This window comes from Candidozyma haemuli (assembly GCF_002926055.2).
Source record: "Candidozyma haemuli strain B11899 chromosome Unknown B_2014730914, whole genome shotgun sequence".
Lineage (NCBI taxonomy): Eukaryota > Fungi > Ascomycota > Pichiomycetes > Serinales > Metschnikowiaceae > Candidozyma > Candidozyma haemuli.
Window position 1 is genome coordinate 1,830,499 of NW_020289902.1, and position 26,577 is coordinate 1,857,075.

Below are 26,577 nucleotides of genomic sequence, written 5' to 3' on the forward strand. Positions count from 1 at the left end.
TATTATAAAATTACTATGCTGAGAAATGAATAATCGATGAATTGAATGGAGTATCATGTCGCTCTTTTCTTTCTTGTCACTGGTTTGTGGTCTTCGTCAATGCTAATGGGAGTACACACTCCGTACCGTGAAGACTCGTAAAAAAGGTCTGACCCTTTCGAAGAGTTTGTAGACGCTATGCTTGTCAGACTGTTGTTATTGCGGTAGAACGAGTCTTGAAGCACTGGCCGTGGCTGTGGGTATAGTTCTGTGCTTATACTCAAAGACGGTTGTGTCAGTTTGGCCGGCTGGCTAGACTGCTTGAGAAGTGGATAATGGTGGCTTTGGATATTAGCAGCTTCTGTTATGGGAGTTTTCATTCCTTTATTGGACGCTTTGGTCATGTATGGCACGCCGACGATATTGGCTGTTGATTGGTGGGTGAAGGAAGCCTGCGGGCTTTTGGTTGGCGTAGCATAAGTGTAGTTTCCTTGAGACATGTCAGACAATGCTGCTGGAGTGGGAAAGTTGATGTGAGTAGGCGTTTTCACTTCACTGTCGTAAGCAGCTGGAGATCTCAAGTTGTTAAGCGTCGAGTAGAGATGATGAGGACCAGGGGTATCAAAGCAGCGAAGAAGGTAGGCAGGAGCATTCATTACTGCCTGAGCAAGAAGATCTTGGATATGTCTGTTTTTCTCGCTGCAACAAAGGTCTGGCGAATCCTCAAACATTTCACTGTTTAAAGTAAAATATGCATTGTCTGACGGATGAATTTGGAAAGCATCATTGACTAAATCAACAGAGGCCTTGGCCAACTCGAGTGGGGTAAACTTGATTAGCTCAAACAGGTAACAGGAAGCGTATGCTATGAAAGTTTTCACCGTGGCAGCATCAAACTCGCCAGCTGGATCGTAATCAGTACAAGATCGAAGGTCATTCAGCGAAACCAAAAAATCGTCAATGGTTGAATCTGAAAGGTTCCAGTCTAGCGTAGTCATGATATGCAACTCCATCTGTTTAAACATGTTTGAGTCGTAGTTACAACGAGCACCACAGAGCTTCACAAGTTCACTAATTTTGGGCATCCGGTAACGTTCAGTAGGACCACAGAACCTAGCACCCGAGCCGAAGCCCAAGTTCAGAATGGTCTTCACCAGGGAGCATTTTGAACTAGAGAGATTAGCAAAATGGTTGTTACCGCCGTAGATCTTAGCGGCGATCCATAAACAAGTGGTGATCACTAGCTGAGCTTGGTCTAGAAGGACAATGCGTTTTGAACAGTAGCGGTCAAAAAGACGAACCGCTTTACAAAACACATATGGCACAATCTTGAGTCTGACAGCCATGCGTAGCACAAAGTCAACAAGCTTGTTTCTCACCACACTGGTGATATAAGGCTGGTTCTCATAAAGCTTAAAGTTAGGCTGGGACTTTTCCAGAGCTGTAAGAAGGGCCAAGGAGATTTCATCGCTGTACTCTTGTAGCGTCTCATTATGGACCAGGAGCTCCTTCAAGTAGAGCTGGTGCAGGTACTTGTACTGGTTGATGGAGATGTCGTTATAGGTAAAAGAGCCATGGACTTTCATGATGAATAGGAGACAGGGCCAGAGAAGGACCCGATAAAAGGAAAACCGTTGTTATTAAAAGGCAAAAGAAAAAAGGAGTATCGCGAAACACTAAATGGCAGGAAGCGAAGGTATTTAAGGTATCACGAAAAGAGAGTACATAATCGAGCTAAACAGACCAGACAAGAGTCGAGACAGACGAGAAGCATACTAGACCGATTGGACAATACGCAAGATCGGCACGCATGACATTGGAGGGTGCTGCGGCGAAACACAACCCCCCCAGGGCCCACCAAAGGAGCGGATCTAGCATTAGGTTAGACGTTTCGAGGAGAATGGGATTGTGAATATGGGAAATGGCGAAAAATGGGAAATGTGCTTGGGACAGGTGCATAAGAGGGTGCACTGTACCGGATCTATATGCAGTACATAGCTTTAGAGAAAGGGGAACGAGGCAGAAATGGCGACAAAAGTTACTCGCTCGTGCATTTGAGGGTGTATAATACGACGTAACTTATGCACCTCCAATGCACCTTCCAGTACCAGGACCAGTACTACCAGGCCAGTACGTCAGGCCAGTACGTTAGGCCAGTACGTCAGTACTGGTCTGGAAGTAATGGTCGAGGTGCCATTAAACCCAACCAAAGACTTCTGCAAAGACCCCTCACGGAGTCACCCATTGCAAGGTGAATCGTAGGGCCTAACCGTCCCCATTCCGGGTGCATTCACGCATAATACCTTAACCCATTGGAGTCCATCCCAGCGAGGCTTCGTCTACGGTATGTACAGTGAGTGCGCCAGTGACGAGAATGAGACCAAAAGTCTTGACGACCAGCACACCGCCATGAGTCGTTGAGAGCAAGTCAGGGGAGAGGGTCATTAAATCTCTGGTTTGAGAGACTTTTAATTACTAAAGACATTTAAAGGATTCTGTCCTTGGGTGGTTGAGAGGTGGTGCTGATTGGTGCGGAATGCTCACGCTCATGCTCACGCTCACGTTCATGCCCATATCCATGCTCCTGTGCTGCTCCTGGTGCGGTTCACCTCGCTCTGGCACTGGGGCTGCTACTGCTCCTATTTTGCCTAAGTCCTGTTCCATGTCAGGTCGGTTAGTGCCGAGATCGTGATTAGCCCTGGGAGCAGAAACTTTCCAAACCACCCCACTTCGGGGTGGGCCGATCGGGAAATGACGAGTTTCTCACTTTCTATCTTCACTTGCCTAGACGACCCACTGCTCCCCGGCTTCCCCTCCACACTGACAGTGACAGGTGAAACACCCAACGTTGCCTGACAGGGGAGATGAGGTGGATCTGCTGAGGTCACCACTTTTATTATTTCTCCATCCTGTGGGTTTTCCCCCTGTGGGTTTCCTTATCTACGGGGAGGTTTGCCAAGGACGTGTGGTTCCTGAAAAATGGGTGTGCCATTTCTCTTTTTTTCTTACCCAGATGCATCGCTGGTAAAAATTTTCCACTTTGCGTCGTCTCGCCTGGGGCTTATTCTCGCGGGCCTATTAACCACTTATATCTTTGCCTCTTTCAGATGTCATGTTTACTAGACGCAAGGTCAAAGCCAGCTAAGCCCTGGCTAGGAGCCACGACGCAACTGGAAAAACCAGCTGTTTTTCAAAAGACGTTGTCAATGAGCGTTGGTACAAGTACGGTTTGGAGGGTTTTGACGGTATCGCGAGACAATTGATACTCACTTATGCTACTTCTCAACACTTCTCAATTCCACATCAATCCCTCTCACCTCTCATGCCACCTCTTTCCGTCCCAGGGGGACTCCCCCAGTCTCGCCAGAATGCTGCCATTGTAGACCGCGTTCATGCTGGGTCTAATGTCTCTCTTGCGGCGGTGGACCTTGATAACCAGGTAAATACCTTTCTCAAAACAGCCGCGGATCGTGTTCACGCTAACAATGCTGTTTTGCGTCGCTTCAACTCGCTCGTCGCCTCAAGCCATACCGATCCGGCCATTGTCGAGTCAAAAGAGCCCAACATCGATTTGCAAGAGCGTTATGATAAGCTACGCGAGGCCCTGGTGCGTGATTTAGACCAGTACCTGAACTTCTATGAATCCTATAGAGATCTTCTCGTCAAGTATAATAAGCTTTTAAGTGTTCCATTGGGTTTCAAGAATAAGGTTGAACAAATCAAGGCCATCTCTACCCAAACAAAAGTCCAGTCGTTATGCGATCTCTTGCTAGACGAGCTAGACAATGCTCTGCCCAATGTAGAATTGGAACAAGCCAAGGCGAAGATAGCGTATTTGGAACGCCAGCTCGCTCGCCGGAAAGGGTAATAATGTGTACTAATGAGAAATAAATAAACTTCTTAGTTTGTTCAGTAACCCATTGATGTTTAGGGGTTTCAACCGTTATTTCCGGGACCGTGCATTAATCATGAACTACTTTGGTTTGGCAAAAATCAAGAACGGCGATTTGTAACTTATTTTTTTTATCCGCCACCCGTTTTTCTATACATCTATATATTTTTCTAGACAAGGTGGCTGGACAGCATGGCTGGTACCAGTGATGTCGCTTCAATGTTGAGAGCGCCATCCTCAACAACACCTTCTTCAATACACTCTCTAATAATGTGATCCCAGTCACTTGCAACAACATAGTAGGTTTGTGATACAGAAACAAAGAAAAGCGCAATGATCATACCCATCCATAAACCGATCAACTCGAGCTTGAGGGAGAAAGCGAAAAACACTGCACTGGGCAACGCAATCACATAATACGATATGAGGTTCAAGTATCCTGCAATCTTCTGTCTTCCTTGGCCTCTCAAAATACCTCCAGACGTACAAGAAAGGAAGTCGTTGATTTGGTACACGGCTCCCACTATCAACACTTTGGATGCAATCTCAAGCACGTTCGAGTCGTCAGTGAAAAGCGATGCAAAGAAATGCCTGAAGCTGAAGAGAAATGCAGCATTGAATACACCAAAGCATAACGCAGTGTACATAGAGGCTTTTGTTGCAACCAAGGCCGCTTTCTTTGAAGCAGCTCCAATGTACCACGCGATTCTGGTCGACGCGGTGATAGACAATGCAAATGGTATCTGGTACAAGAGGACGCACGTAGTGGAGACAATCGACTGAGCTGCCAATACTTCTGTACCGAAAGTGGAGGCAATGAATGTGATAATTTCAAACGCCAACCATTCGGCCTCTACCATCAACACTCCAGGAACAGATAAGTCGATCATCCGCTGCCAATTGCTGAAGTACGTCTTGTGAAGAAGGTTCTGTCTAGGTAAGCAATGGTAGCCGTCAATGTATTTGGTATAGCACCAAAGGGCAAGACACATTACCCAATTGGTGATTACCACGGATAACGGTGCTCCCTCGAAGCCAAGACCTACATGCTTGTTCCAGACAAGAAAGTAGTTCAAGAAGGCATTCATAGGGGCACAGAACAAAAGAACGTAAGTGGAGGCATGGAAGATGCCTTGGGACTGCAAGAAATGCTTTAGGTTTTCAAACACGATAAAGCCGGGAAGTCCAAAGGAGAGGATCTTCAAGTACCTGCTTGCTAGCGTCACCAAGTGGTGTTTCTCCTCACCCACCAAAACCAACAAAATCGGCTGGGAAAAGAACATCCAAAGGATGAACATTGGGATATAGCACAACATAAGCAAGTATGTACACCGTACAAAGTGCAATCCCACAGTGTTGAAATCCTTTCTGCCGTGAGCCTGAGCACACAATGTATCCAAGCAAGTCGAAACACCCTGAATAATAGCATACCCACTGATATTAGCAGTCATAGACGAAAGAGACACAGCTGCCAATTCCGTAGGCCCCAAGCGGCCCACTGAAAACACAGATGCCACAGTCAATGAGTACTGTAGCAAGAAAGTGATAATTAACGGCACCGAGTACTTCAAAAGGGTTCGTGTTTCCCTGAATATGGTCGTCTTTGGCTCGCTCAACATAGCTGCCGAGTGCACTGACAAGATATCGTTCAACGATTCATGATGGGAAACATGGGACGGTGTTCGATGAAGCTCAGAAAGACTCTGCCTCGATCTCTTCGGCGTAAGCTGGAAAACAGAAGGAATATTAGTGGCTCCAGCAGATGCAATTGAAGCACGTCGTTGCTGGACATAGGCCACAATCTCGTCCTCTCCAACCTCGGGGCTGTCCAGCAAAAGCGGTTGACGGTCGTCCATGAAAAGTTGTAGTTAAAGTAGTCTGGGGTAAACACACGTGGGAAAAGCTGGGGTTTTTATACTTGAGGGTTTTTTGTCGGGCGGGCTTTGTGAAATGATGACCGTGAGGAGAAAGAAACAAGGACGATTTACGTTTTCGAAGAAGAAAGTAGGTTTGGATGGAAATATGAAGAATTTCGGCCGGCACGTTCAACTGAATCGAACCGTGCCGCCAGACTCTTTTCTTTAGCAACGCGCGACGGCATAAATAGAGATAAGGCCTCTTCAGATAGGGAGTTTTTACCGTAGTAGGTGCGAAGGTGGAATGAAAAAGAAGCAAGTCTATATTGATGAATACCATTGGTATGTGGTAAAGTAACCTCTAGATGTTATGAGACGATTATGTAAGGTTTGAAATTACCTAGAACTTACCCTTGGCCAAGTTCTTGATCATGTCGTAGCCGGTAAACCAGACGGTTCTGCCGAACGAGTGGAAATCAAGCGTGGATGAAAGCACAGAAACGAAGCCGAATGGCAACATGGCTGGAATCCAGCCCTGGGCAAGCTCAAGAGCAAATGAGCCAGTTGGCATGGCGTACTGCTTCACTTCGCCTTTGACCAAGTGGTGCTGGTCTCCTGGCAAGTACACTTCAGGCTCAGTGGAGAATGGCTTGGCTGCCAACTGCTTACCGTACAAGATGGTGAAGTAGTCGTCAGCATAGTGGACACCAGTGTGGCCCTCAGTACCCACAGCAGTGCCAAAGAAGATCAAGTACTCGGAAATGGAAGCGTGCAAGATGATCATACTACCCATAGCACCACCAGCGTTGTTGTATACCCAATCTTCGAAGTTAAGGTCGTTGATAAGACCAGGGTAAGCCTTTTGAAGCTTAGGCGTCAAGTCAGTCATGATCTCCACAGCAGTAGCGCCAGGATGGGCGTTCAACGTTTCCTGAACGAGTTCTTGCAAGACGTTTTTGTCGAAAACAAAGTGGTTAGGAAGCCATGTTTGGTAGGAAGCTTCGAGAACAGCGTAAAAGGCCACAAAGATGGCAGTAAGTTTAAGCCAGAAGTTCATGATACCAGAAAAACAGAAATTAACGAACGTGGGCTGAAGGTCTGGTTTATATCGTGGAGGAAAACGTTGGCTGAAAAATACGACTGAGGTTGTATACGAGCGAGCTACTGTGCATAATTCCATCGGGCTCGCGGTGAAGTCGTATAACCAGACAAAGCGAGGGACATGAAACGGAATTGATGGAATTCGGGCAGTTGGTGGGGGACGTTGTAGAGGCTTGGGATTGAAGAAGGTGAAGAAAAGGGTGAGTTTTTCGTATACTTTGGGGGTGCTTCGTTTGTGTAGATCTGGCTGCGAAAGATAGAGAGAAAGCCTTGAAGGTTGGTTGAAATCTGAGTTTTGGAGGTTGGAGGTTGAAGGTTGAAGGAGGTTTATGTTTACTTTGGTGAATTCGTGAAGGTTTCTTTAATATGGGTGGTGTTCCTGGAGGTATTTATTTCAGGAAACGTTGGTGCATGCAGAGGCTGAAATGGCTGCAAACGAGCAGTAGACAGGAGGAACGAAGGAATGAACAGAAGACGAATGAACAGAAGACGAATGAACAGTTAAATGGATTTTGATAACGTTTTAAGAAAAAAAAAACAAAGTCAGCAGAAATTGGGAATCACATATTGATACTGAAATAATGTAAACCATTTCTTTGGCTCACTTGGACTGTGGACCCTCTGTGGCTGGTACTACTAGTGAGCAGCACCCCACTGAACTCCTCCACTGAAACTACTCCAACGAATAATGAAATCTTGGGTAACCCTAAAAACACTCTAGAATCTTAAACTTTATATATTCCTTAAACCTCTTCTCTTTGCTTGGCTCTATCAGTTCCTCCACTGCCTGGCCCTATGAGGCATACAGTACATCGCATATCAACTACCTACCTACTACTTATCTATGCTGGGACCCAGTCTTGCAGAAGTGCAACAAAGAATCGCTCTGGCTGGTCCAGATGAGCTTCTTGTGGCATGCAGACAATTATGTCTTCTTGTGCCTTTTCCTTGCTCGGATCTTCCCAAGTATACTGCTATTCTTCAGAGCAGACAGTCAGACTCGGTAGAAGTGTCTGCTGTGTTGACCATGACTGAAGTTGAGATTTTGTTGTTCTACGGCACGGATTATCCCAATCTTCAATACGCTGAGCAGAAATTGAAGTCGCTAGCGCCTCTAGGACTGAAGAGCCAGTCAGATGGTGTTAATTGTTACGTCAAGCTCAAGTACCATGACTTGCTTACAGATTACCAGTTCTTTTATGGCCCAGAGAGGGAGCTCAGATCGATGGATTTGGTGAATAAGAAGCTCAATGCGTTGACTTGGATCAGCGAGTTTGATCATCCTATCGTGGCAGACTTACAGTTAAAGATCTTGCTCTTTTATCTTATGAGTGGTGCCGACTTTAGAAAACGGAACGTGAAGCAGTACCTTTTGGAAGAGCAAATCTTCCAGAAAAGCTATGGCGAGGCCATTGACAGCTATAAGGAGGCGTACGTGAAACGTCCATTGACCAATCCCAGGCTATTCCATGCATTCCTCGAGGCAACATCCCAGATCGACGGTCTATTCCACTTTGTGTGCTCCAAGTACCCCACGCAGCTTTTAGAAAACTTCCTTAACGTCAACATCTCGAAACTTCCACAGTATTTTACTTCTGTCCACGTTGAACGCATATATCAATTGCTTCTTGAAGGTAAGCAGGAAGTGGACATTGAAGATATCATCTACCGAATGATTGTGGCTAATGAATTGCCTAACGGTACCAACATAGACCAGCTACAAGGACTAGTACGGTTTGGACAGGCTACACCAGAGTACAATGATTTCAACAGTCATGTAAGGTCTATTTGTAAGCTTGTGGACAACATATCTAGCAACCAGGCTTAATATCTAATCGTACTTAGCATACTCGTTACGCCAGTATTGTCTCAATGGCTTGTGCTTAGCACCAATGTCAGTGAGCTTCTGAACCTCCTCCTTCTCCAAGCTAAAGTCAAAGATCTCAACAAACAGACGGATTCTGTCTGGGTTAGAAGACGTGGTGACTGGCAAGATGTTTCTCTCCACAACCCATCTCAATAAGACCTGCCCAGGAGTCTTGCTGTATTTCTCACCCAACTTGCTCAACAACTCGGTGAACTCGCCTTCTTCTCCCTTGACAATTGGGCCCAAAGGACTGTAAGCAGCAATCAAAATGTCGTGCTTCTGAGCAAACTCCACAATGCCGGGAGTCTGGTTCTGCAAGTAAGCATTGAACTCGATCTGGTTCACCACAGGCTTGTGCTTGGCCACCTTCAAGATCTCCTCGAGATCTTCAACAGCAAAGTTGGAAACACCAATCGACTTGGCCAAGCCTTCATCCTTAAGCTTCTCAACGGATTGCCATGCCTCAGCCAAAGTAAAGCCATGGAACTCCTTCTTAACAAAAGGACTGTGAAGCAAGTACAAGTCAACATGGTCAGTCTTCAATTCGTTCTTCAAGTGGTACTTGAGCGATTCGTAAGGGGTACCGTGCTCGGACTTGCCGGAGTAGCTGGAGTCTCCCACAAAGTACTTGTCAGTAAGGAACAAGTTGTCTCTGTGGCCCTCAATGGCCAAACCGATCTCCTTATCGGTGTTGTAAACCTCGGCACCATCAATGTGAACGAAACCCTTCTGCACAGCAGTCTTCAAAGCCTCAACGACTTTGTCATCGATCTGGTCTCTACCATGCTTATACCACTTGGTACCAACACCGTAGGCAGGGGCAGGGACGGAATTGCCGTCAGCGAGTTTGAAGTTCTTTCCAGAAAGAGCAGCCATTATTCAATTGAGTTTTATAGATAAAGAAAAAAGGTGGGTTTTTTCAGGTATGTGTGGTGGGATCGGTGCCGCTTATATATCCTACATTTTAACCGGGTATGCACCCAGGTGTGGCTCTTAGATGAAGGAGTTGCTACTACACCTTAGATAGTTTGATGCTATGGTCATTATGTTCGTCTATGTAATTGTACAAACAGGCCCCGAGGTCCCCAGTTAAATAGATTTGAAATTGGGAAGCAATGGTTTAGTTATTAGACATTCATGGTGCTGGGAAAGCAGGCACTGGGGGCGGAATTTTTTTTTTTTTTCTTTATTCTTTTCTTTCATCTTGATTCGTGAAGTGTGGTGGTGGCTCGCTTAGTAATACCCCAGTCCGAGCTGCAATAAGGATTTAGCGACCGAGAAGCTGTTAGGGGTGCTGAATGTGCCGAATCTGGAAGGAGAGGAGCCCAAGATGTCATTCTTCTTACGGATATCGGTGCATGTGTCGTCGACAGAGTCGTCGATAGTTTCGTCGCTGTTAGCATTTTCACCATGAGTCGTTTTCGACAAGTGGAAGTTAGATAAAGAACCGACTCCCATGTGGCCGTTGTTGTTGCCGTACAACAGCTGGACCAAGTTGCGTGTGGTTGTTTTGATGGGCGTCTTTAAGATCTTGTGCACGGGAGGAAGCCGCTGCGAGCCGCTACAGCTTGTGGCGCTGAGCGGGAGCTGCTGTGGATAGGCATTGTGGAAAGAAGACGTGGGTTTGATGTGGTATAAACGCAACGCCGTCTTTGAAGGTTTCTTCTTTGATACTTTATTAGACGCCACGGTATTCAAAGAAGGGCCCGACACGGTTCTTGGTTTTTGCAAGTTGACATTGGCTGCCGAGAGAAACGTACGAGGCTCGCTTTCACTCTCGTTTACCGTTGGCGACACGGTGATCTCAGGCGTCTGTCTAACGTGTAACGAATCCTTCTGAGCCTTGAGCTTGTAAAACGCCAATTGCAAGCGGAGCTTCAACTTGGTGGCCGCCAAGTCAGCCTTGACGTTCTTGCCATGTGTGATTCTATAGTTGGAGAAGCTCTCTGTTTTTCTCGCTGGAGGCGCCAGGCACGCCAGCGGGACGATGGAAGACGTGGTTTTGGAAAGAGCCAACTTGGGCGTTGTGGATGGAGTCAAAGGCAACGATCCCGGCAAGGAGCCCGAGTTTGAATCGTCACTTTTGGCGATCCCAGAGCCACCGCCCAACCGTTGAAGTCTATGCTTCTGTGGTTTGGGACTATCGATATTGGTATTGATGGAGGCCAACGCCACTCTGTTGGAAGACATTGAAAGGCAAACTAACAAGGATGAAAAACAAAAAAAAGGAGTGGAAAGGAGGAAAAACAACCAGGTAGTGTTGGGAAACGAGCGTGTTAAAATGGAAAAGAAGGCGTGTGGGTGGATGTTTTGGGTGAAGGAGGGTAGAAATAGGAAATAGGGAAATAAAAAAAAAAAAAAAAAAAAAAAGAAAAATAACGAGCAGTGAGAAAGCGACCAAAACCAAAACAACTATAAGCACCACCACCACCCACTCTCGAGCCCAGTGTCTCAGGCCGTGACGTTTTTTTGCCTACAAAACGTGCATGATGTTTGGGTACTACACGAGGAAGCGAGAGACGCCCTCTTTTTTCCACGCTTCCCACGCTTCCCACGCTTTTTCAGGCTCATTTGATGTCCTAAAGGGAACGAGACGAAAACAAGCGAGCCGTTTGTGCGCCTAAAATACGTGAGATTCCGAATGGCCATGCCCTGGTGTGTTTCCCCAGGTTGCGTCCGTGTTCGTGTCTTGTTTGTTTTGGTGTGTATGCGGGACGTTCTATATTGGAGAGAGGGTATGTATTGGGAGATCCAGAGAAGCTAGGAAAAATCAAAGACCATTAATCTTCTCAGAGAGGGCGGTTTTGGCGCCAATGTTTTTTCAGATTCGTTCTAGCTGGTCTAGGGCCCATGTTAACTCAACCTTTACTCCCTGCTTCTCGGTGCGGCGTTGGCTGCGAAATCTACAAACAGAGCCAAGCGGACCATACACTCACAACACCACAAAGACAATCCCCTCCAGGGACACTTTCTCATGAAACAAAGTTCCCCTGCCCCTACATGGTGAATTATGTTTCTTCTCCATATCTTTCTTATTTTTTTTTTTCATCCATGTCTGTCTGCCTGGTATCTTTTGTCTCGATCTTGGGCCTGCGGCGCCAACGCGGGCCCGATTGTTGACCCTTCCAAATCAGGCAGAGGCTCCCCCAAAAAGCGAGCTTTTTTGCATCCACCAAAGGCATCCACGACCTTCCAGCCATGCTTGCAATTAACAATGGCACTCTTGTGTTGAGTTGGAATTGGCCCATTGACGCCATTGAGGCCCTGTTTACGCTTGCTATTTTAAGGTGCAAAGAAATCGGCTTTCTTGGAGCTGTGCCCGCTGGAGGTTACTTTCCCTCTGTTTACTGCCGCGCCTGACTAGTCTAAATCTCGTTTATGCTGCCTGTTTGTTTTTGTACGTTTCTGCAACCGCTGCATCCTCTTTTGGCCTTTATCTGTGTTTACTTTGGGTATCATCACGACGTGTACTCTCGTGTTTCCTCGGTTGTCCCCCACAATGGCACATTCAGCGTGTTTGTAGCTGGAGGCAGGCGACAGCCTGGCGACAGCCAGGGACTGGCTAGCCGAGGGTCGCTCCTTCTACTCTCATTAAAGCAGTCCTGAATATCCTGGCGAGTAAACCCTGGTAATTATTTAGTCGGGGGCTTAGCGAGGGCTCAGGCGACCCTTATTTTCTCGGAGATTTCCTTCTTACGTGACTACGTGTCTGGCGGTGTTGTTATGTATTATGACTATTTGAGGTGAGTCTTTTGGCAGTGCCTGGAGGTACTATACTTTACGACATTTTTTACTTCTTTGTTTGATTAAGCTTTCCTGGGCCACTCTGCCTCCCTTTATTTGTCGATCCATATACTCTTGACACATGGAACATGCCTTGTTCAGGCCCATTTTGCACCCAAACTGTCACTACTCAGTCTACTGAGGCTACTGAGGCTACTGAGGCTAGGGCCCTTTACACCCGTGCACCACCTGACTACTACACATCACGCCTCACCTTATCTAATCGCATCCTTACCACACACATCTCTCTCTGGTGCCACAATGAGTATCAGATCCAAACTCTCCTCTCTCAGAGAGTACTTGACGCCGATCAACAATGAATCGAACTTTCGTAAAACTGGCGAAATCTCCCCGGAGGAGTTCGTCAAGGCTGGTGACTACCTAGTCTATAAGTTCCCTACATGGAAATGGGGCACATGTCCTAAGAACTTGCAGAGAAAGTTCTTGCCGCCAGAGAAACAGTTTTTGGTGACTCGCCATGTTCCGTCGTACCAGCGTGTGGCTTCGTATGTGCCTGAGCCTGAAGAGGAAGCTGGAGAAGAAGAGCATGATACGGATGCTGAATGGGTTCCAAGGGTTAACTCAGCACCAGTGAACGCTATGAAACAGCAGCAACAGCAGCAGGACTGCCAGAATGACCTTGATGAGTTGATTGAAGAGAACGTAGAGGACAATGTGGGCGATGACGATGCTGATGGGTATACGCATATCGAGTCGAACGAGCTGACGCTTAGGAAGTACGACTTGTACATTTCCTATTCGACACTGTACCGTGTGCCGAAATTGTACCTTGTGGGCTTCAACGCCAATGGAATTCCACTCTTGCCAAAACAGATGTACGAAGACATTTCGGGCGACTATAAGGATAAAACGGCAACCATCGAGAACTTGCCCATGTCCAACAACACCACGTCCGTGTCGATTCACCCATGCAAGCACGCGTCGGTGATGAAGGTGTTCATGAACCACGCCAAATCCAAGGCTGCATTGAAGAAAGAGGAGTCCGAACCGCTGTCTCAAGACCAGCTGAAGGTGGCTGAGGACTTTGAGAAGTTGGATCTCCAAGGCCCCTCTGCCGACGAAACGCCCGAGGAAGGTCTCGACGAGATTCGCGTGGACTGGTATTTGGTGATTTTCTTAAAGTTTATTGCCGGTGTAACACCTGGCATAGAATACGACTTTACCATGGATGCGCTCTAAAAAAAGAGAGGCAGCATTCTCACAGGCGCATACGCATTAGCCTCGTCTGCGCTAGTGCATCGCAAATAGATGAAAGTGATCTAGCAACAAGCAACCCGAAAAGCCCACCAGGCCCTGACATTCCACCTGTTGCCATGTTGGCCATAACGGGCGACCGCATTCCCGGACTTATTTTTTTTTTTTCTTTACTTTTTTTGCTGGTGCTTTGTGTCTCAAACTCGCCTCTATCTCTGTTCTACTAACCTTTCCCAGACACAGGATCTACAATCGGTTGCTGTCGCTGCGCATCTCTATCAACAAATATACAAGGTGCGGCATCTGGTCCAGTGGAATATACCTGTGCTTTTTTTCTTCCCATTACTATTGCTCTTCAAGTTATGGCTGCAAAGAGAAAGTCGGCAACGGCTCAAGAAGATACCGCGTCAAAGCTCATTGAGGTACTCGTTAACGAGGATGGAGAGTCTCTGGAAAAGCCGCAATCCGATGATGCTCTGGGAGACGGCGAGGCAGAAAAGTCTCACTCTCATCACTCCCGTCACAAGTCTGCTAAGTCGAAGAAGAGCCTCGAAAGAAAGTTGTACCAGACGAGGAGAGCCACTTTCGTGCTCGGTGCTCTTCTTGGGCTTGTGGCTACTGTGCTTATCACTGCTTACAACTCAGACAACTTCAAGACTGAGATCGACAAGTTGGTGAAGTTTGATTCCATGAACGGTCTTTTAGATGATTGGAAGGATTCGCTTCCCCTGGGACTCTTCTCGTTGCTTGACCAGAACAAGTCGAATAAGGATGAGCTCCATGGATCGGCAGAGAGTTTCTCTGTCGGCAGAAGAATGAAGAAGAAGTATAACATCGAGGCAAAGTATAATGTTGTGTTGGTTCCTGGTGTGATTTCCACAGGCATTGAGTCTTGGGGAACTAGTGAAACCGGCGACTGTCCTTCCATTAACCACTTCAGAAAGAGGTTATGGGGCTCGTTCTATATGTTGAGAACCATGGTCTTGGATAAGGCATGCTGGCTTAAGCATATCATGCTTGACCCAGAGACTGGTATGGACCCTGAGGGTATTAAGCTAAGGGCGGCACAGGGTTTCGAAGCTGCCGATTTCTTCGTTGCTGGGTACTGGATCTGGAACAAGATCCTCCAGAACTTGTCTGTCATTGGCTATAATCCCAATAACATGTTGAGTGCTTCTTACGATTGGAGACTCGCTTATTTGGACTTGGAAAGACGTGACGGTTACTTCACGAAGTTGAAGCAGCAGATCGAAACCGTCAAGAGGTTATCTGGCGAGAAGACATACCTTGTGGGACACTCCATGGGCTCGCAAGTCATTCTTTATTTTATGAAATGGGTCGAAGCTAGCGGCCCTGACTACGGTAACGGTGGAAAACGTTGGTGTAACGATAACCTTGCCGGTATCATTGACATCAGTGGCTCTCTCCTCGGTACGCCCAAGAGTATCCCAGCCTTGATTTCAGGAGAAATGAAGGATACTGTTCAATTGAACCAGTTGGCTATCTACGGCTTGGAAAAGTTCTTCTCGAGAAAGGAGAGAGTGGATATGCTTCGTACCTTTGGTGGTGTCCCATCTATGTTGCCTAGAGGTGGTGATCAGATCTGGGGTAACCTCACGTACGCTCCAGACGATCCTCCAAACCAGCTTTCCAAGGAAAACGAAGATGTTGACATCCCAAGAAAGAAGAACGAATCTTTGGGCGCTTTCGTCAGGTACAGAGCGAAGAACTTGGAGCCAAACACCGATAGCATGATTCCCCAGGATACTCTGAACTTCACTGTTGCTTCCAGTATCGATTACATCTTGAGCAACTCCCCCAAGTGGTTTTCTGACCGTGTCAGAGAGCAGTACTCGTTTGGTATTGCCAGAACCAAGAAGGAATTGTCCGCCAACAACCAGGACCACCTGAAATGGTCCAACCCGCTTGAAGCAGCTCTTCCAAACGCTCCAGACATGAAGATCTTCTGTTTCTACGGTGTTGGTAACCCTACCGAAAGAGCCTACACGTACACCGACGGTGACAAGGAGTCAGGATTACCGCTCGTAATTGACCTTGAGAGCGAAGACCCTGTTTTCCTTGCTGACGGTGACGGAACCGTGTCCCTTTTAACTCACTACATCTGCCACGAGTGGCAAAAGAAAGGATCCATCTATAACCCGGCAGGCATCGAAACCAAGATCGTCGAGATCAAGCACGAACCAGACCGGTTCGATATCCGTGGAGGCGCCAAAACCGCCGAGCACGTGGATATCCTCGGATCGGCCGAGCTCAACGAACTTGTGTTGCGTGTAGTGGCCGGCAAAGAGGACAGCATCAACAACACATATGTATCCGACTTGCGGAACATAGTGCAAAGAATGCATATTTGAACTTAACCCATGCGGCAGTTTGCCCAAGTTTCCCCTTACATGGCGAACAAATCGCGCATCTCCAGAGTAAATAGAAGTCCCTTTCCTTTGGCATGGGATGAAAAAGTTAGATAATCACACAGTATGCCAGTTCTGTAACAAGACGTTCGGGTCCAAGTCCACTTTGGGACGTCATATGGATTCTCGGAAAGGCGATGCCCAGCACCCTGAAGAGGAAGTGCTACGACTCAGGGCGAACGTCGTACGTCGAGGAGAGAACAGGGATGTGTCTGAGCTGGAGGCTCGACGACAACAGGTTTCGAGGGCCTATAATAGCAAGCTCGATGTCAAGGAGAAGAATAAGCTTCGAAGGAAAAAACGAGACCAACGCATCAGTGCCAGACTCAAAGCTACCGACTGGTACCTTTCCAAGTTGGCAAGTACACTCAATGGCGATGCAGTGACGTTTCCAGCGATAGTAGCAGCTCATCTTCCGCCAAAATACTGGCCTAGAGATGGTCTGGCGCCCGGCCAGGAACAGATGGACCGGTTGCTTCGAAGAATTGAAGATGTGCTGAACTTGGACTTGAACAGGCTCTATAGTGTCTTCAGCCAATGGCGGTGGCTCAGTGTAGAGGAGCAAATGGAGAGCTGGAAGAAAGAGGCTTGGTTGGCTGTTCGGGAGCATTTGGGAAGCACGAGTCTTTGGGAGATCAGTAGCGCCAAAGAGCTAGTGGATAAGAAACAGGAAGAGATTTTGGAAGGCAGCATTGATGTGTTGAACTTTGGGAACGGCATTGACCTGGAGTGATTACATGTAACACCACGCACGGCTGATTATAGAATAATGTCTAGGGGAGGAGGGCCTGTCGTGGGTATGTATAGTAATGTGTTGTGCCATGAGGCTTTGGTAGGTGTAGTTGTTGCTGGTTCTTGCTGGTTGAGTACTCTTCAAGACTCTACAGCTTGGAGAGTCATAAATGCATATACTCTTTGGGAAGTGTTTTTGTGCTACTTTGGTCCAGCCGAACTTCGCAGTTTGTGTGATGGAAGGTGCTTGTTACTATAGCTGTAATGGGATTCGCTGATGGAGGTGTTGGTTTGGGCCAAAGGCACAGGCCGTAGAAAAGATATAAAAGTATGAATTCATCAGAAGTATTGAGGAGTGGATTTGGAGAACCCGTTGTTTGTGACTTCTTTTAAGGTTACTATGGGCCATATGCATAGATGCTGAACTGGTCTGTTACACTAGTAGTATGTAGTTGGGGCTTATCAACAACCAGCACAGACCGTAAACACGAAAATCCATGAAAAGTCATTTTTTTCCATTTAAAGAAAAACCTTCATTTCCAAACCACTCTCCTTCCATTCCACTGCAAACCCTATCTCACTAACTGATGTATCTGATTAGACTTCCGGGTCGGAGCGGCTCCAGCGCTACCCCTGTTGTATATTAAGGCACAGGGTCCACCTGCACGTTACAGCCAATCAGAACACGTTAACCTATGAAACACGTCATTTTCGACAAAACAAACAACAAGGCCCATCCCTGCCAGCTCAATGGGCTCTCAATGTGTTCTTTTTGTCCCACAATGGTGGTTCTAGAAATGGCTGCGAAAAGCGTTCCAGAAGACATTGAATGCGCCAGGTACACCAAAAACTGAAGCAACACAAGAAAAGTGGAAAAAAGTAGATAAAAAAGAACCAGGAAATCGTCTTCTTTAAATACCCCAATTTCATTTCCCCCGTTTCCTTCTGCTTCTTTCCCATCCGAGGTTTTTCCGTCCAAAACGGTTTTCTCCAGCTTGGCAACTACACCCTCCAGTGTGCACTACCTGACAACAGATATATTCCAACGCCGAATCGCTCAATTCCAGATCAGTGAACCATGAGGTATGTAAATATCAACGGCTTGTTTTTTCTCGTCTTAAGTACTAACCAGCAGTGGAAAGTTTGTCAGAGCCTCCAAGTATAGGCACGTGTTTGGTCAAGCGACCAAGAAGGAGTTGTGTTATGAAAACTTGAAAATCACCAAGAACGCTTGGGACTCCAACATCATCACCACCAACGGCAAGTACATTGCTTGTAACTGGGATGCTTCTGGCGGTGGTGCTTTCGCTATTATTCCTTTGTCTGAGCCAGGTAAGGCTCCAGACACTGTGCCGTTGTTCCGTGGACACAAGGGTCCTGTTTTGGATACTGCCTTCAACCCTTTTAACGAACAGCAGGTGGTCAGTTGTTCTGACGATGGTAACATCTTGTTGTGGGACATTCCTGAGGATTTCTCTTTCCACCACTACGTGGACGACAATGATAACCCTAAGGACATTGTTGAACCTACCAAAGTTCTCTCTGGCCATAAGCGTAAGGTCGGTCACGTAGCCTTCCACCCATGTGCTGAGAATGTCTTGGCTTCGTGCTCTTTGGACTACTCTGTCAAGATCTGGGACTTGGAGACCGGCGAGGCCAAGTACACTTTGCCTCATAAGGACTTGGTTACTTCTTTCGCTTTCAACTATAACGGTTCTCTTTTGGCTACTACTTCCAGAGACAAGAAGTTGAGAATTTGGGATATTAGGGAAGAAAAGGTTATTTCTGAAGGTCCTGGCCACACTGGTGCTAAGCCATCGAGAGTGGTTTGGGTTGGAAACACCGACAGAATCATCACCACTGGTTTCTCTCGTTTGTCTGATAGACAAGTTGGTATTTGGGACGTCAAGAACATTGAGAGCGGCCCAATTGGTGGTTTCTTGGTCATTGACGCTTCTTCTGGTGTCTTGATTCCTGTTTTCGACGAGTCCAACAGCATCTTGTACATTGCCGGAAAGGGTGATGGTAACATTCGCTACTACGAATACGATAACGATGAGCTTTATGAGTTGTCGCAATTCCCATCCACTGACGCCCAGAGAGGTTTCGCTTGGGCTCCAAAGACGGCTGTTAACGTCAAGGATAACGAGATTTTGAAGTCTTTCAAGACTGTCAACGACCTGTCCATTGAGCCAGTTTCTTTCATTGTGCCTAGAAAATCTGACAACTTCCAGGAAGATATCTACCCAGATGCTCCTTCCAGCAAGCCAGCTTTGTCCTCTTCCGAATGGTTCTCCGGTAAGGAGGTCAACGGTCCTTTGTTGGTGAAGATGGAGTCTATTTACGAGGGTAAGCAATCCGAAGTCACCGACTCCAAGCCAGCCGTGAACATCTCTGAGGTCAAGAAGGAAGTTCAAGCTAAGAAGGAGCAGGCTGCTGCTTCCAAGAAGGAGGAAGCTTCCAAGAAGGAAGAGGCTACCAAGAAGGCCGCCACTCCAGAACCCACAAAGGCCCCAGCTGCTAAGTCTGAAAGCCCCAAGGAGAAGGTTGATGATACCTTGAAGTCTTCCGCCAAGGTAGACACCCTCCTCAATAAGGTCACCGATGAGTCTGATGACGAAGATGCCAAGAACCTCAAACAGGAAGAGGGCAAGGACGAGGACTGGGAAGAAGTTAAGAAGCCTGAGTCTTTCAAGGAGTCTAGCCCTGAGCTGGTGAAGAAGGAGGACTACATCTCCAAGTTGAAGCCAAAGAGTAAGGACGAGCCAAAGAAGGACGAGCCAAAGGAAGAGCCAAAGGAAGAACCAAAGGAGGAGCCAAAGGAAGAACCTAAAAAGGAAGAGCCAAAGAAGGAGGAACCAAAGGAAGAACCCAAGAAGGAAGAACCAAAGGTAGAGCCAAAGAAGGAGGAACCAAAGAAGGAGGTTGCCAAGGAAGAGCCTAAGAAAGAGGAATCCAAGAAGGAAGAGAAGGCTGGAGGCGCACCAACCTTGAGAGGCACTGTCGACAAGCTTGCCAAGCTCGTGGAGACATTGGAAGGTCAGATTGGTAAGTTGACCGAGGCTAACGCCGAAAAGAACACCAGAATTGAGCTGTTAGAGCAAAAGATCGAATCCCTTTTGCAAAAATAATGTTCCGTGTATATTCATTAGAGTCTAGCTATATTGTACTAATTAATCCCTCTTGAGGTCATAAAATTTCTTAAAGAGAAGAGCTGCAAGGTTGTCGGTGTTGAATACCACCATTCCATCAAACATGGTCCAATGCTTCTTCTGTTCATACTGCTTGTCCAAAACTTCGTCAAGCGTAACAGTATTGGAGGCTCCTGGAATAGTCACAGTTCCATTCCCAGCTTCAATAACAAACGTTCCCACCTTATGGCAACTGAACATGAAATCAAGCTTTGAAGAGGATGCGTGAGCTTTCTGAAGTGCACCTCCACAGTCTTCCAAAGTCTTCAGATCCATAAGCTTCTTCGCTGAGTACTTGTAAGAGCCGAACTTGGGAAGACGGTTACTCTTCTTAAGCTCTCTCTGGTAGAAGTACTGCTTGCTGAAAACAGGAATGATATTGAAGATCTTCTTCTCCTTAGGCTTGAGCTGCAATTCCAGAAGCACAGTTTCAATATGCTTATTGTAGTCATTGAGCTGTCTTGATAAGAACTTCTCTTTATCAGTAAGCTTGTTCACAGTCATACTGGCAATTTGCAACTGTGACTTTCTAGCAACCCTTTGCTTATCTTTGGTCTTGATGTCAAGCACAAGCTGGTTGAGGAGTTCCTGGAAAGAGTTCTTTCTTGTGACGTATCCCATTGTCTCCAACTGCAAGATAACCTTGAGTGCCAATTTCTTCAACTCAATATATGTCATTTGGGAGATTTCCTTAGTTGCAGACCTCTGGTAAGGAGCACTTCTTATCATTGTCTTTGGCTTGGAAGACTCCAGTTTCTCTTCTTCGACAATGAGCTTAAACTTCTCAGCGTGTTCTGGCTTGATACCCTGGATCAACAATTCAAGGAGGTCTTCTCCTTCTTGGACTCGCAAGATATAAAGAAGACATCTCTTAGCCTGAGCAAAGAGGGTTCTGCTCTTAGCATCTGCAACACTATCCTCCTTCGTGATAGGCATCAAGCTGAGAGTGACTGAGCCAAGTTCAGTCAATGTAACATAATCATCAGCAGAGTTCACGACTTCATCAAGTTCTGAAATAACAGCACAAAGCTGGTCGTCAACACTAGGAGCAGAAAACTCGAGATTCTTTGAAACAAGCTTTTCCAACGAGATAATGTCACTAACCTTCATCGTTAACGTTGGACGGTTGACTGCCACAATATCATCATACTCATTCATCTCGTATTCAGACTCCAAACCATTGACATTGATAATTTTCTTGATAAGTCCCTTGATGATATCGACCTGCGACATCACATATTCGTTCATGGGCTTCAAGAAGTTATCACTGAAAGGTCTCATGGAGAAGGTCTGGAGAAGCACCCTACTCAAGCTCTTCAAGTTTTCAGCAACCTTGGAGTTCTGTTTAGAGTAAGGGAGTTTGGTTGAGTAACCATAGTTCTCAGGGAACACGAAGATGCTGGAGATATAATGCTTCACAATGACCACACCGGCAACAGCAAGGTGCAGCTGATCATTCTGATCAGGGAAGTTCTCGCAAGAAAGATCATAAGCATATTTGGCCAAAAGTCTCACATGAAGCGGTAACTGCTGGATCGAGGACTGGATGGTATCAATAGTATTCGTAGTGAACTCTCTAAGCGAAAGCAAGTTATCAACAAAAGCAGCAGATACAGCTTCATCACGAATAGCAGACTGAGGCAGGATGTCTCTCCTCTTAGAACTAGAGCCATAAACTCTGAGTTCTCTCTCCATTGCCTGAACGTAGATTTTAGAGGGATCAGACTCAAACGTGAGTTCGTCATCCATGATTACCTTCTGCATGATGTTGCCAAACAAGTGCTTCAAGTGGGATCTTTGCTGTACGCTGTTGTTAAGTTCGCTGAGGTAGTCAATCCAGAAGACCATCTTTGGCTTCGTAATGTCAGCAATATTTCTGCATCTTGAGGAGAAATCGTCCTTCATGAGGTCACAGATGAATTTCATAAAGAAATATTCTTCTCTCGTATGAGAATGGACAGAGCAGTAGTTCAATGGGAACAACAGGGAGATATGGAAATGGAGACTCTTCGTAAGTCTATTTCTCTCACCTGCGTCAAGACCTTCAAAAAGCCTTGTCCAGTATGCTGGTTTGGTCTGCAAAAGATAAAGCATCGACTGGTAAAGCTCGATTCTTCTTCTTGAATTCTTGTTGAGTTTTTCCAAACACTTCATATTTGCAGCTTTCTTTGCCAGAGGCTCAAACGCCTTATACTTGTTACCACCCTTCATGAAGTCTTCCAAAGTGATTTTGTTCTTGTCCAAGAGTCCTAGCTTAATTTCCAAGTTTTCAATCTGCAGCTCCAACTCTTCGTTTGAGCGTGATTTCTCTAAAATCTTATCCTTGAACTCAGTCAACTCCATTTCTTCCTGGAAATCAATCTCATTATCAGAGAGCAAGTATGCAAAACGACGAACAACCGACACTGGTGGTGTCTTCAAATTGATAAGAGCTCTGTAAGCTTTCTGGGTATACTTGCTTCGTAAGATAGCCTGAGCCTTGATAAGCTGTGGAGAATTCTTAACGTAGTGTTGCTTCATATGCTCAAGATCCTTTCTTACTACCAGGGCCCTGCAAGCCGACTGGAACTTGACAAGACAATCAATTTCATCATAAATCTCGTCCAAGTCCACATCACGACGGAAACGTAATAAAATACCTCTGAAAGCAGACTGGATAGGAACAATCTGGGAGTTCTCAACCACATTAAGTACATCCTTCTTGTACTGGAATTCACGACGAACTGAGTCACCTCTAACTTTAGCGAAAAGTTCATTCATCTTCATATCCTCACCGATCAAAGTGACCAAGACACTATTGCAGAGTCTCGTTCTCAATATAGCGCCCTTAGCAATGCATTGTAACTCTCTAATAGCTGGTCTTTCTCTGGCCATGCCTCTAAGCTGGAATCTGATGACGTTTCTCACAAGACCGGCTCTCACCAAAGACTGTAGTTCGACAAAGGAGTTTATATCAAGGCGCTTAGCAATAACCTCTCTGTTATTGTGTCTATGGTAAAGCTTGGTACGAGCAGCAGATTGTAGCTCAATGAGGTTTTCTTCAACAACTTCTCTGTTTTGACTAATTGTGGAAACACGAAGATGGATAGGGTTCTTTCTGGCAACACTTTGGAGTTCGGTTATGGAGGTTTCATTCTTGGAAAGATGGTTTTTGATAGTAGACATTCTCAGTTGAACAAGATGGCGACGAACAAAGCTTTGCAAGTTCTTAACCATAGTCTCCAGGTCATAATCAAAAGAGACACCCGATGCACGCTTCACTAGTTTGGTTCTGGCCACAGCTTGAAGTTTCACAATGCCCTTCTTGAAGTAGAGCAACTCATCTCTATGGCGATGCACGGTCTTGTTTCTGGAGAGAACCCCTCTTACTATAGAGTTGAACTCAGTCAATTCACTGTCAAACGACTTGAGCATGATTCTATCCACGAACATCTTATATCTGAATAGAGCACCTTGTGAAAGTGCTTGAAGTTTGACGATATTATGCATATGGCTTTCAAGTTCTGGCGAGTAGTACTTGCTGCTTTTGTCGATGAAGCTGAAGTCAGTGGGTATTCTGGATATGCTTGAAGACCTCAGTTCACGGGTGGGAGACTCGATCTGCTTGTCTAATTGTATTGAAGGCTTGGAGGGCCTGAGTTTTGGAGCTTCTCTGAATGGGTTCTCTTCCTCTGTAGCAGAAAACCGGCGGATAGGCGATTTCGTAGGGGAGTTGAACTTTAACGTTTTGTTCATGTAAGAGCTTTTGCCTGGAGATTCAGGTTTGTTGGTATCAGCAGAAGCAAAGTTGGGCAAGTTGCGTCCCACAAGAGCCCTATTGGCAGTTCTTATATCTCCTTCTGGAAAGTCAAGATTATCAACAAGAGTCTGCATCTGCGGATACAGCAGCTCCAAGCCGTTAATCTTATAGCTCATGGCATGAAGGCAGTACCAAATTTTAGGCACATCCTTGGCATCGTATAGGTCAGTAAGCTCAAACCTAAAGAGGTCTGGGATATCCAAGTAGTCAAGAAGCTTGAAAAATCTGTTGATATTCTCCGTATGTCTAAATTCAAGTCTGCCATCCTTCGTGTAAACAGGTTTCTTCAGAGGAAGAAAGATGTTGGCCAACTTAGCCAAGTGGATACCATTCTGAATATATGTCATAAGTTCCACTGGAGACTGAGAAATAGGTTCGTCAATGACAATCTCCAACCAGTTCTTGATAGCCTGGATTCTGCAAAGGTACTCGTACCCCTTAGTCTTTTTGAGAGACCCTTTAGTAGGAGATCCCTTTGGCGTGCTGCCTTCAGTCAGAGACTTGAGCGAGCGAGAGCCAGAACGAGGAGTAGTATGGAACGAAGAAACCGTAGCCGAGGGCGTTTCAAGTCTGGATTTAAGGATTGTGGTTTTTGGCGTGGTATCGATATTCATCTGACGGGCCAAGTCGTCGAGGTCAGGCGAGTTGTGTTTCTTCAATGGCGAAGTTGAATTGGCATTGGTGTTGTACTTCAACGATGGCTTAAGCGGTAGCCTCGAGGGCGTAGGGTCCTCAAGGGCATTCAAGTACCGAGCCGCTATATCCTTGACGGGAGACACCATTGAATTAGCAGGATGGAAGAAGTAGCTGGATCTGAAGGATGTGTGTTTAGAGGCGATATAAGAGAGTTCGCATCTAGTAGGCTTTTCAATATCATTACCGCATTGGGAAGTAACATAAACAAAGCGAAGCTTCGCAATGAACCGTATTGAGAATGACAGGATTTCTTTGGGTAAACACGCAAATAGAAATGTGATAGAAGAGGCTTGTGGGTAAGGATTGACTATGAATATTGCCCTGGGAGGGCTGGTTTAATGAATGTGTGGGGTGGAGGGGAGGAGCGCTTCTCGTAGTTTGACGTTCTGTGGAGGAGCACATACCTTCTAAGGTTCTTTGAGCCGCCTATAGAAGCTTCTTCTCGGCCTGCTGCTGCTCTCTTCTCTCCTCGAGGAACTCTATCGTGCTGTTCCATGACTCCATCTGGGCAAGCTGGCGCGGTAGCTCGTTCTTGAGCGCTGAAAGGCGAGCTATGCTTTCTTCGTAATCGCTTAGTAGATCCTGTGCGCTAGGGATCGTTTCTAGTAGTTCTGGGTGGATCTCGTCCTCCTGGCTTGTTTCGTATTTCTCGTTAAGGTTCTTGATGAAGGCTGTGACATCCTCGTCAGTAGACGATATTAGCAGCTCATACGCATCTTTAGCGCGTTCAGGCAACTCCCGTCGAAGCCTGGTCACCTCTGTGGTCTCCTTTTCAACCTCCTGAATAACCGTACGTAGTTTCAGGTTCAACTGTGTATCCAAAGGCATAACCTCCTCAGTTGGCCTGAGCAGTAGAAACTCCTTCATTGAAATATCATTCTCGGCAAAATCGTTCCCATCCACAATAAGCGCCCATTTGGCCATCTCAAAAACCTCAGCAAACATCTCGTTCACCAGGTTCTCCACCTCGATCTGTAATGGATCATGACGACCAGACACTGGCAAGTGCTGCTCGTACTTTTTCTGTGCAGCGTCAACAAACTGCTTATATACATGTGCTAGCTCTTGTTTGGTAAGAGCTATTTTTTCATAGTGCAGACTTGCACTCATGGTGTTAGGTGGATATAGGCGTTGTTATGGTTTTGTATGAGATCTCATTATGTGAGGTTGATAGAAGCTGGGATATGGATACACCTGTACACCACATACTAAGACTCCGTAATCCAATTCCCCAACTAACGTTTCCATTAATGCAACAATTGATACTCTGTTTCTCTTTTCCTATACTCCAAATTCACCCGTAATTAATTCAAGTAAACCTTACAATGTCATAGACCAACCTTTGGGCTACCTCTTTTGATCCGCGCACGACCTGTTCTCAACACCTCACCTTGATAAAGTATGAGCTACCAATATCCATCCAGTCCAACGAAATATGAGTTCATCAGGCAGCGAGCTTGCTCCCAACTTCGCGCCCTTCTTTGGCTTCGCTGGATGCGCTGCCTCCATGATCTTCTCATGTGTCGGTGCCGCTTTCGGTTCTGCCAAGTCCGGAATCGGTATTGCTGGTATCGGTACTTTCAAGCCTGAGCTTATCATGAAATCGCTTATTCCGGTGATTCTTTCGGGTATTTTGTCCGTCTACGGTCTTGTGGTGTCTGTGTTGATCGCAGGTGACTTGAACCCACAAGACGAATATACTTTGTTCAATGGGTTCATGCACTTTGCGTGTGGTCTGTCGGTTGGTTTGGCATGTATGGCCTCTGGGTATGCCATTGGAATTGTTGGAGACGAAGGTGTAAGACAGCTTATGCACCAGCCTCGTTTGTTTGTGGGAATTGTTTTGATTTTGATTTTCGCTGAAGTGTTGGGGTTGTACGGTTTGATCATTGCGTTGATCTTGAACACGAAGGGCAAATAAGTAAAGGCCTGGAAATGCATGTAAACAATTTTATTTAGAAAAAGAAAAAAAAAGATAATTATCGGAGTATTGGTACATTCATGTAAATATGTTCTTTTGGGCGTATGGTGTGTTAT

At 46.2% G+C, this 26,577-nt stretch overlaps 12 protein-coding genes across 12 annotated transcripts; 5 read left to right on the forward strand and 7 right to left on the reverse strand. All coding sequences in view use genetic code 12, as the record gives it.

Annotated features, from left to right (window-relative positions):
- Positions 1–53: 53 nt before the first annotated feature.
- Positions 54–1,565, reverse strand: HGC1 (cyclin; the record flags this gene model as incomplete). The annotated part of the gene is made up of 1 exon (XM_025485299.1): positions 54–1,565. One exon carries the CDS (start codon positions 1,563–1,565, stop codon positions 54–56), a length of 1,512 nt encoding a protein of 503 aa, XP_025340230.1.
- Positions 1,566–3,301: 1,736 nt separating this feature from the next.
- CXQ85_001597 (uncharacterized protein) lies at positions 3,302–3,847 on the forward strand (the record flags this gene model as incomplete). Its single annotated transcript, XM_025485300.1, has 1 exon — positions 3,302–3,847. One exon carries the CDS (start codon positions 3,302–3,304, stop codon positions 3,845–3,847), a length of 546 nt encoding a protein of 181 aa, XP_025340231.1.
- Positions 3,848–4,041: 194 nt separating this feature from the next.
- Positions 4,042–5,727, reverse strand: CXQ85_001598 (uncharacterized protein; the record flags this gene model as incomplete). Its single annotated transcript, XM_025485301.1, has 1 exon — positions 4,042–5,727. One exon carries the CDS (start codon positions 5,725–5,727, stop codon positions 4,042–4,044), a length of 1,686 nt encoding a protein of 561 aa, XP_025340232.1.
- Positions 5,728–6,127: 400 nt separating this feature from the next.
- On the reverse strand, positions 6,128–6,784 carry ERG2 (C-8 sterol isomerase; the record flags this gene model as incomplete). The annotated part of the gene is made up of 1 exon (XM_025485302.1): positions 6,128–6,784. The coding sequence occupies one exon, from the start codon at positions 6,782–6,784 to the stop codon at positions 6,128–6,130; it is 657 nt and encodes a 218-aa protein (XP_025340233.1).
- An 888-nt stretch (positions 6,785–7,672) lies between these two features.
- On the forward strand, positions 7,673–8,622 carry CXQ85_001600 (uncharacterized protein; the record flags this gene model as incomplete). Its single annotated transcript, XM_025485303.1, has 2 exons — positions 7,673–8,557; positions 8,602–8,622. 2 exons carry the CDS (start codon positions 7,673–7,675, stop codon positions 8,620–8,622), a joined length of 906 nt encoding a protein of 301 aa, XP_025340234.1.
- A 37-nt stretch (positions 8,623–8,659) lies between these two features.
- Positions 8,660–9,571, reverse strand: CXQ85_001601 (aldo/keto reductase; the record flags this gene model as incomplete). Its single annotated transcript, XM_025485304.1, has 1 exon — positions 8,660–9,571. One exon carries the CDS (start codon positions 9,569–9,571, stop codon positions 8,660–8,662), a length of 912 nt encoding a protein of 303 aa, XP_025340235.1.
- Positions 9,572–9,928: 357 nt separating this feature from the next.
- On the reverse strand, positions 9,929–10,885 carry NRM1 (Nrm1p; the record flags this gene model as incomplete). The annotated part of the gene is made up of 1 exon (XM_025485305.1): positions 9,929–10,885. The coding sequence occupies one exon, from the start codon at positions 10,883–10,885 to the stop codon at positions 9,929–9,931; it is 957 nt and encodes a 318-aa protein (XP_025340236.1).
- A 1,854-nt stretch (positions 10,886–12,739) lies between these two features.
- CXQ85_001603 (uncharacterized protein) lies at positions 12,740–13,678 on the forward strand (the record flags this gene model as incomplete). Its single annotated transcript, XM_025485306.1, has 1 exon — positions 12,740–13,678. The coding sequence occupies one exon, from the start codon at positions 12,740–12,742 to the stop codon at positions 13,676–13,678; it is 939 nt and encodes a 312-aa protein (XP_025340237.1).
- A 377-nt stretch (positions 13,679–14,055) lies between these two features.
- On the forward strand, positions 14,056–19,985 carry CXQ85_001604 (uncharacterized protein; the record flags this gene model as incomplete). Its single annotated transcript, XM_025485307.1, has 3 exons — positions 14,056–16,044; positions 16,196–16,851; positions 17,987–19,985. 3 exons carry the CDS (start codon positions 14,056–14,058, stop codon positions 19,983–19,985), a joined length of 4,644 nt encoding a protein of 1,547 aa, XP_025340238.1.
- Positions 19,986–20,027: 42 nt separating this feature from the next.
- Positions 20,028–24,626, reverse strand: IQG1 (Iqg1p; the record flags this gene model as incomplete). The annotated part of the gene is made up of 1 exon (XM_025485308.1): positions 20,028–24,626. One exon carries the CDS (start codon positions 24,624–24,626, stop codon positions 20,028–20,030), a length of 4,599 nt encoding a protein of 1,532 aa, XP_025340239.1.
- A 340-nt stretch (positions 24,627–24,966) lies between these two features.
- Positions 24,967–25,650, reverse strand: CXQ85_001606 (MIND complex subunit; the record flags this gene model as incomplete). Its single annotated transcript, XM_025485309.1, has 1 exon — positions 24,967–25,650. The coding sequence occupies one exon, from the start codon at positions 25,648–25,650 to the stop codon at positions 24,967–24,969; it is 684 nt and encodes a 227-aa protein (XP_025340240.1).
- Positions 25,651–25,975: 325 nt separating this feature from the next.
- On the forward strand, positions 25,976–26,461 carry VMA11 (H(+)-transporting V0 sector ATPase subunit c'; the record flags this gene model as incomplete). Its single annotated transcript, XM_025485310.1, has 1 exon — positions 25,976–26,461. The coding sequence occupies one exon, from the start codon at positions 25,976–25,978 to the stop codon at positions 26,459–26,461; it is 486 nt and encodes a 161-aa protein (XP_025340241.1).
- Positions 26,462–26,577: the final 116 nt, after the last annotated feature.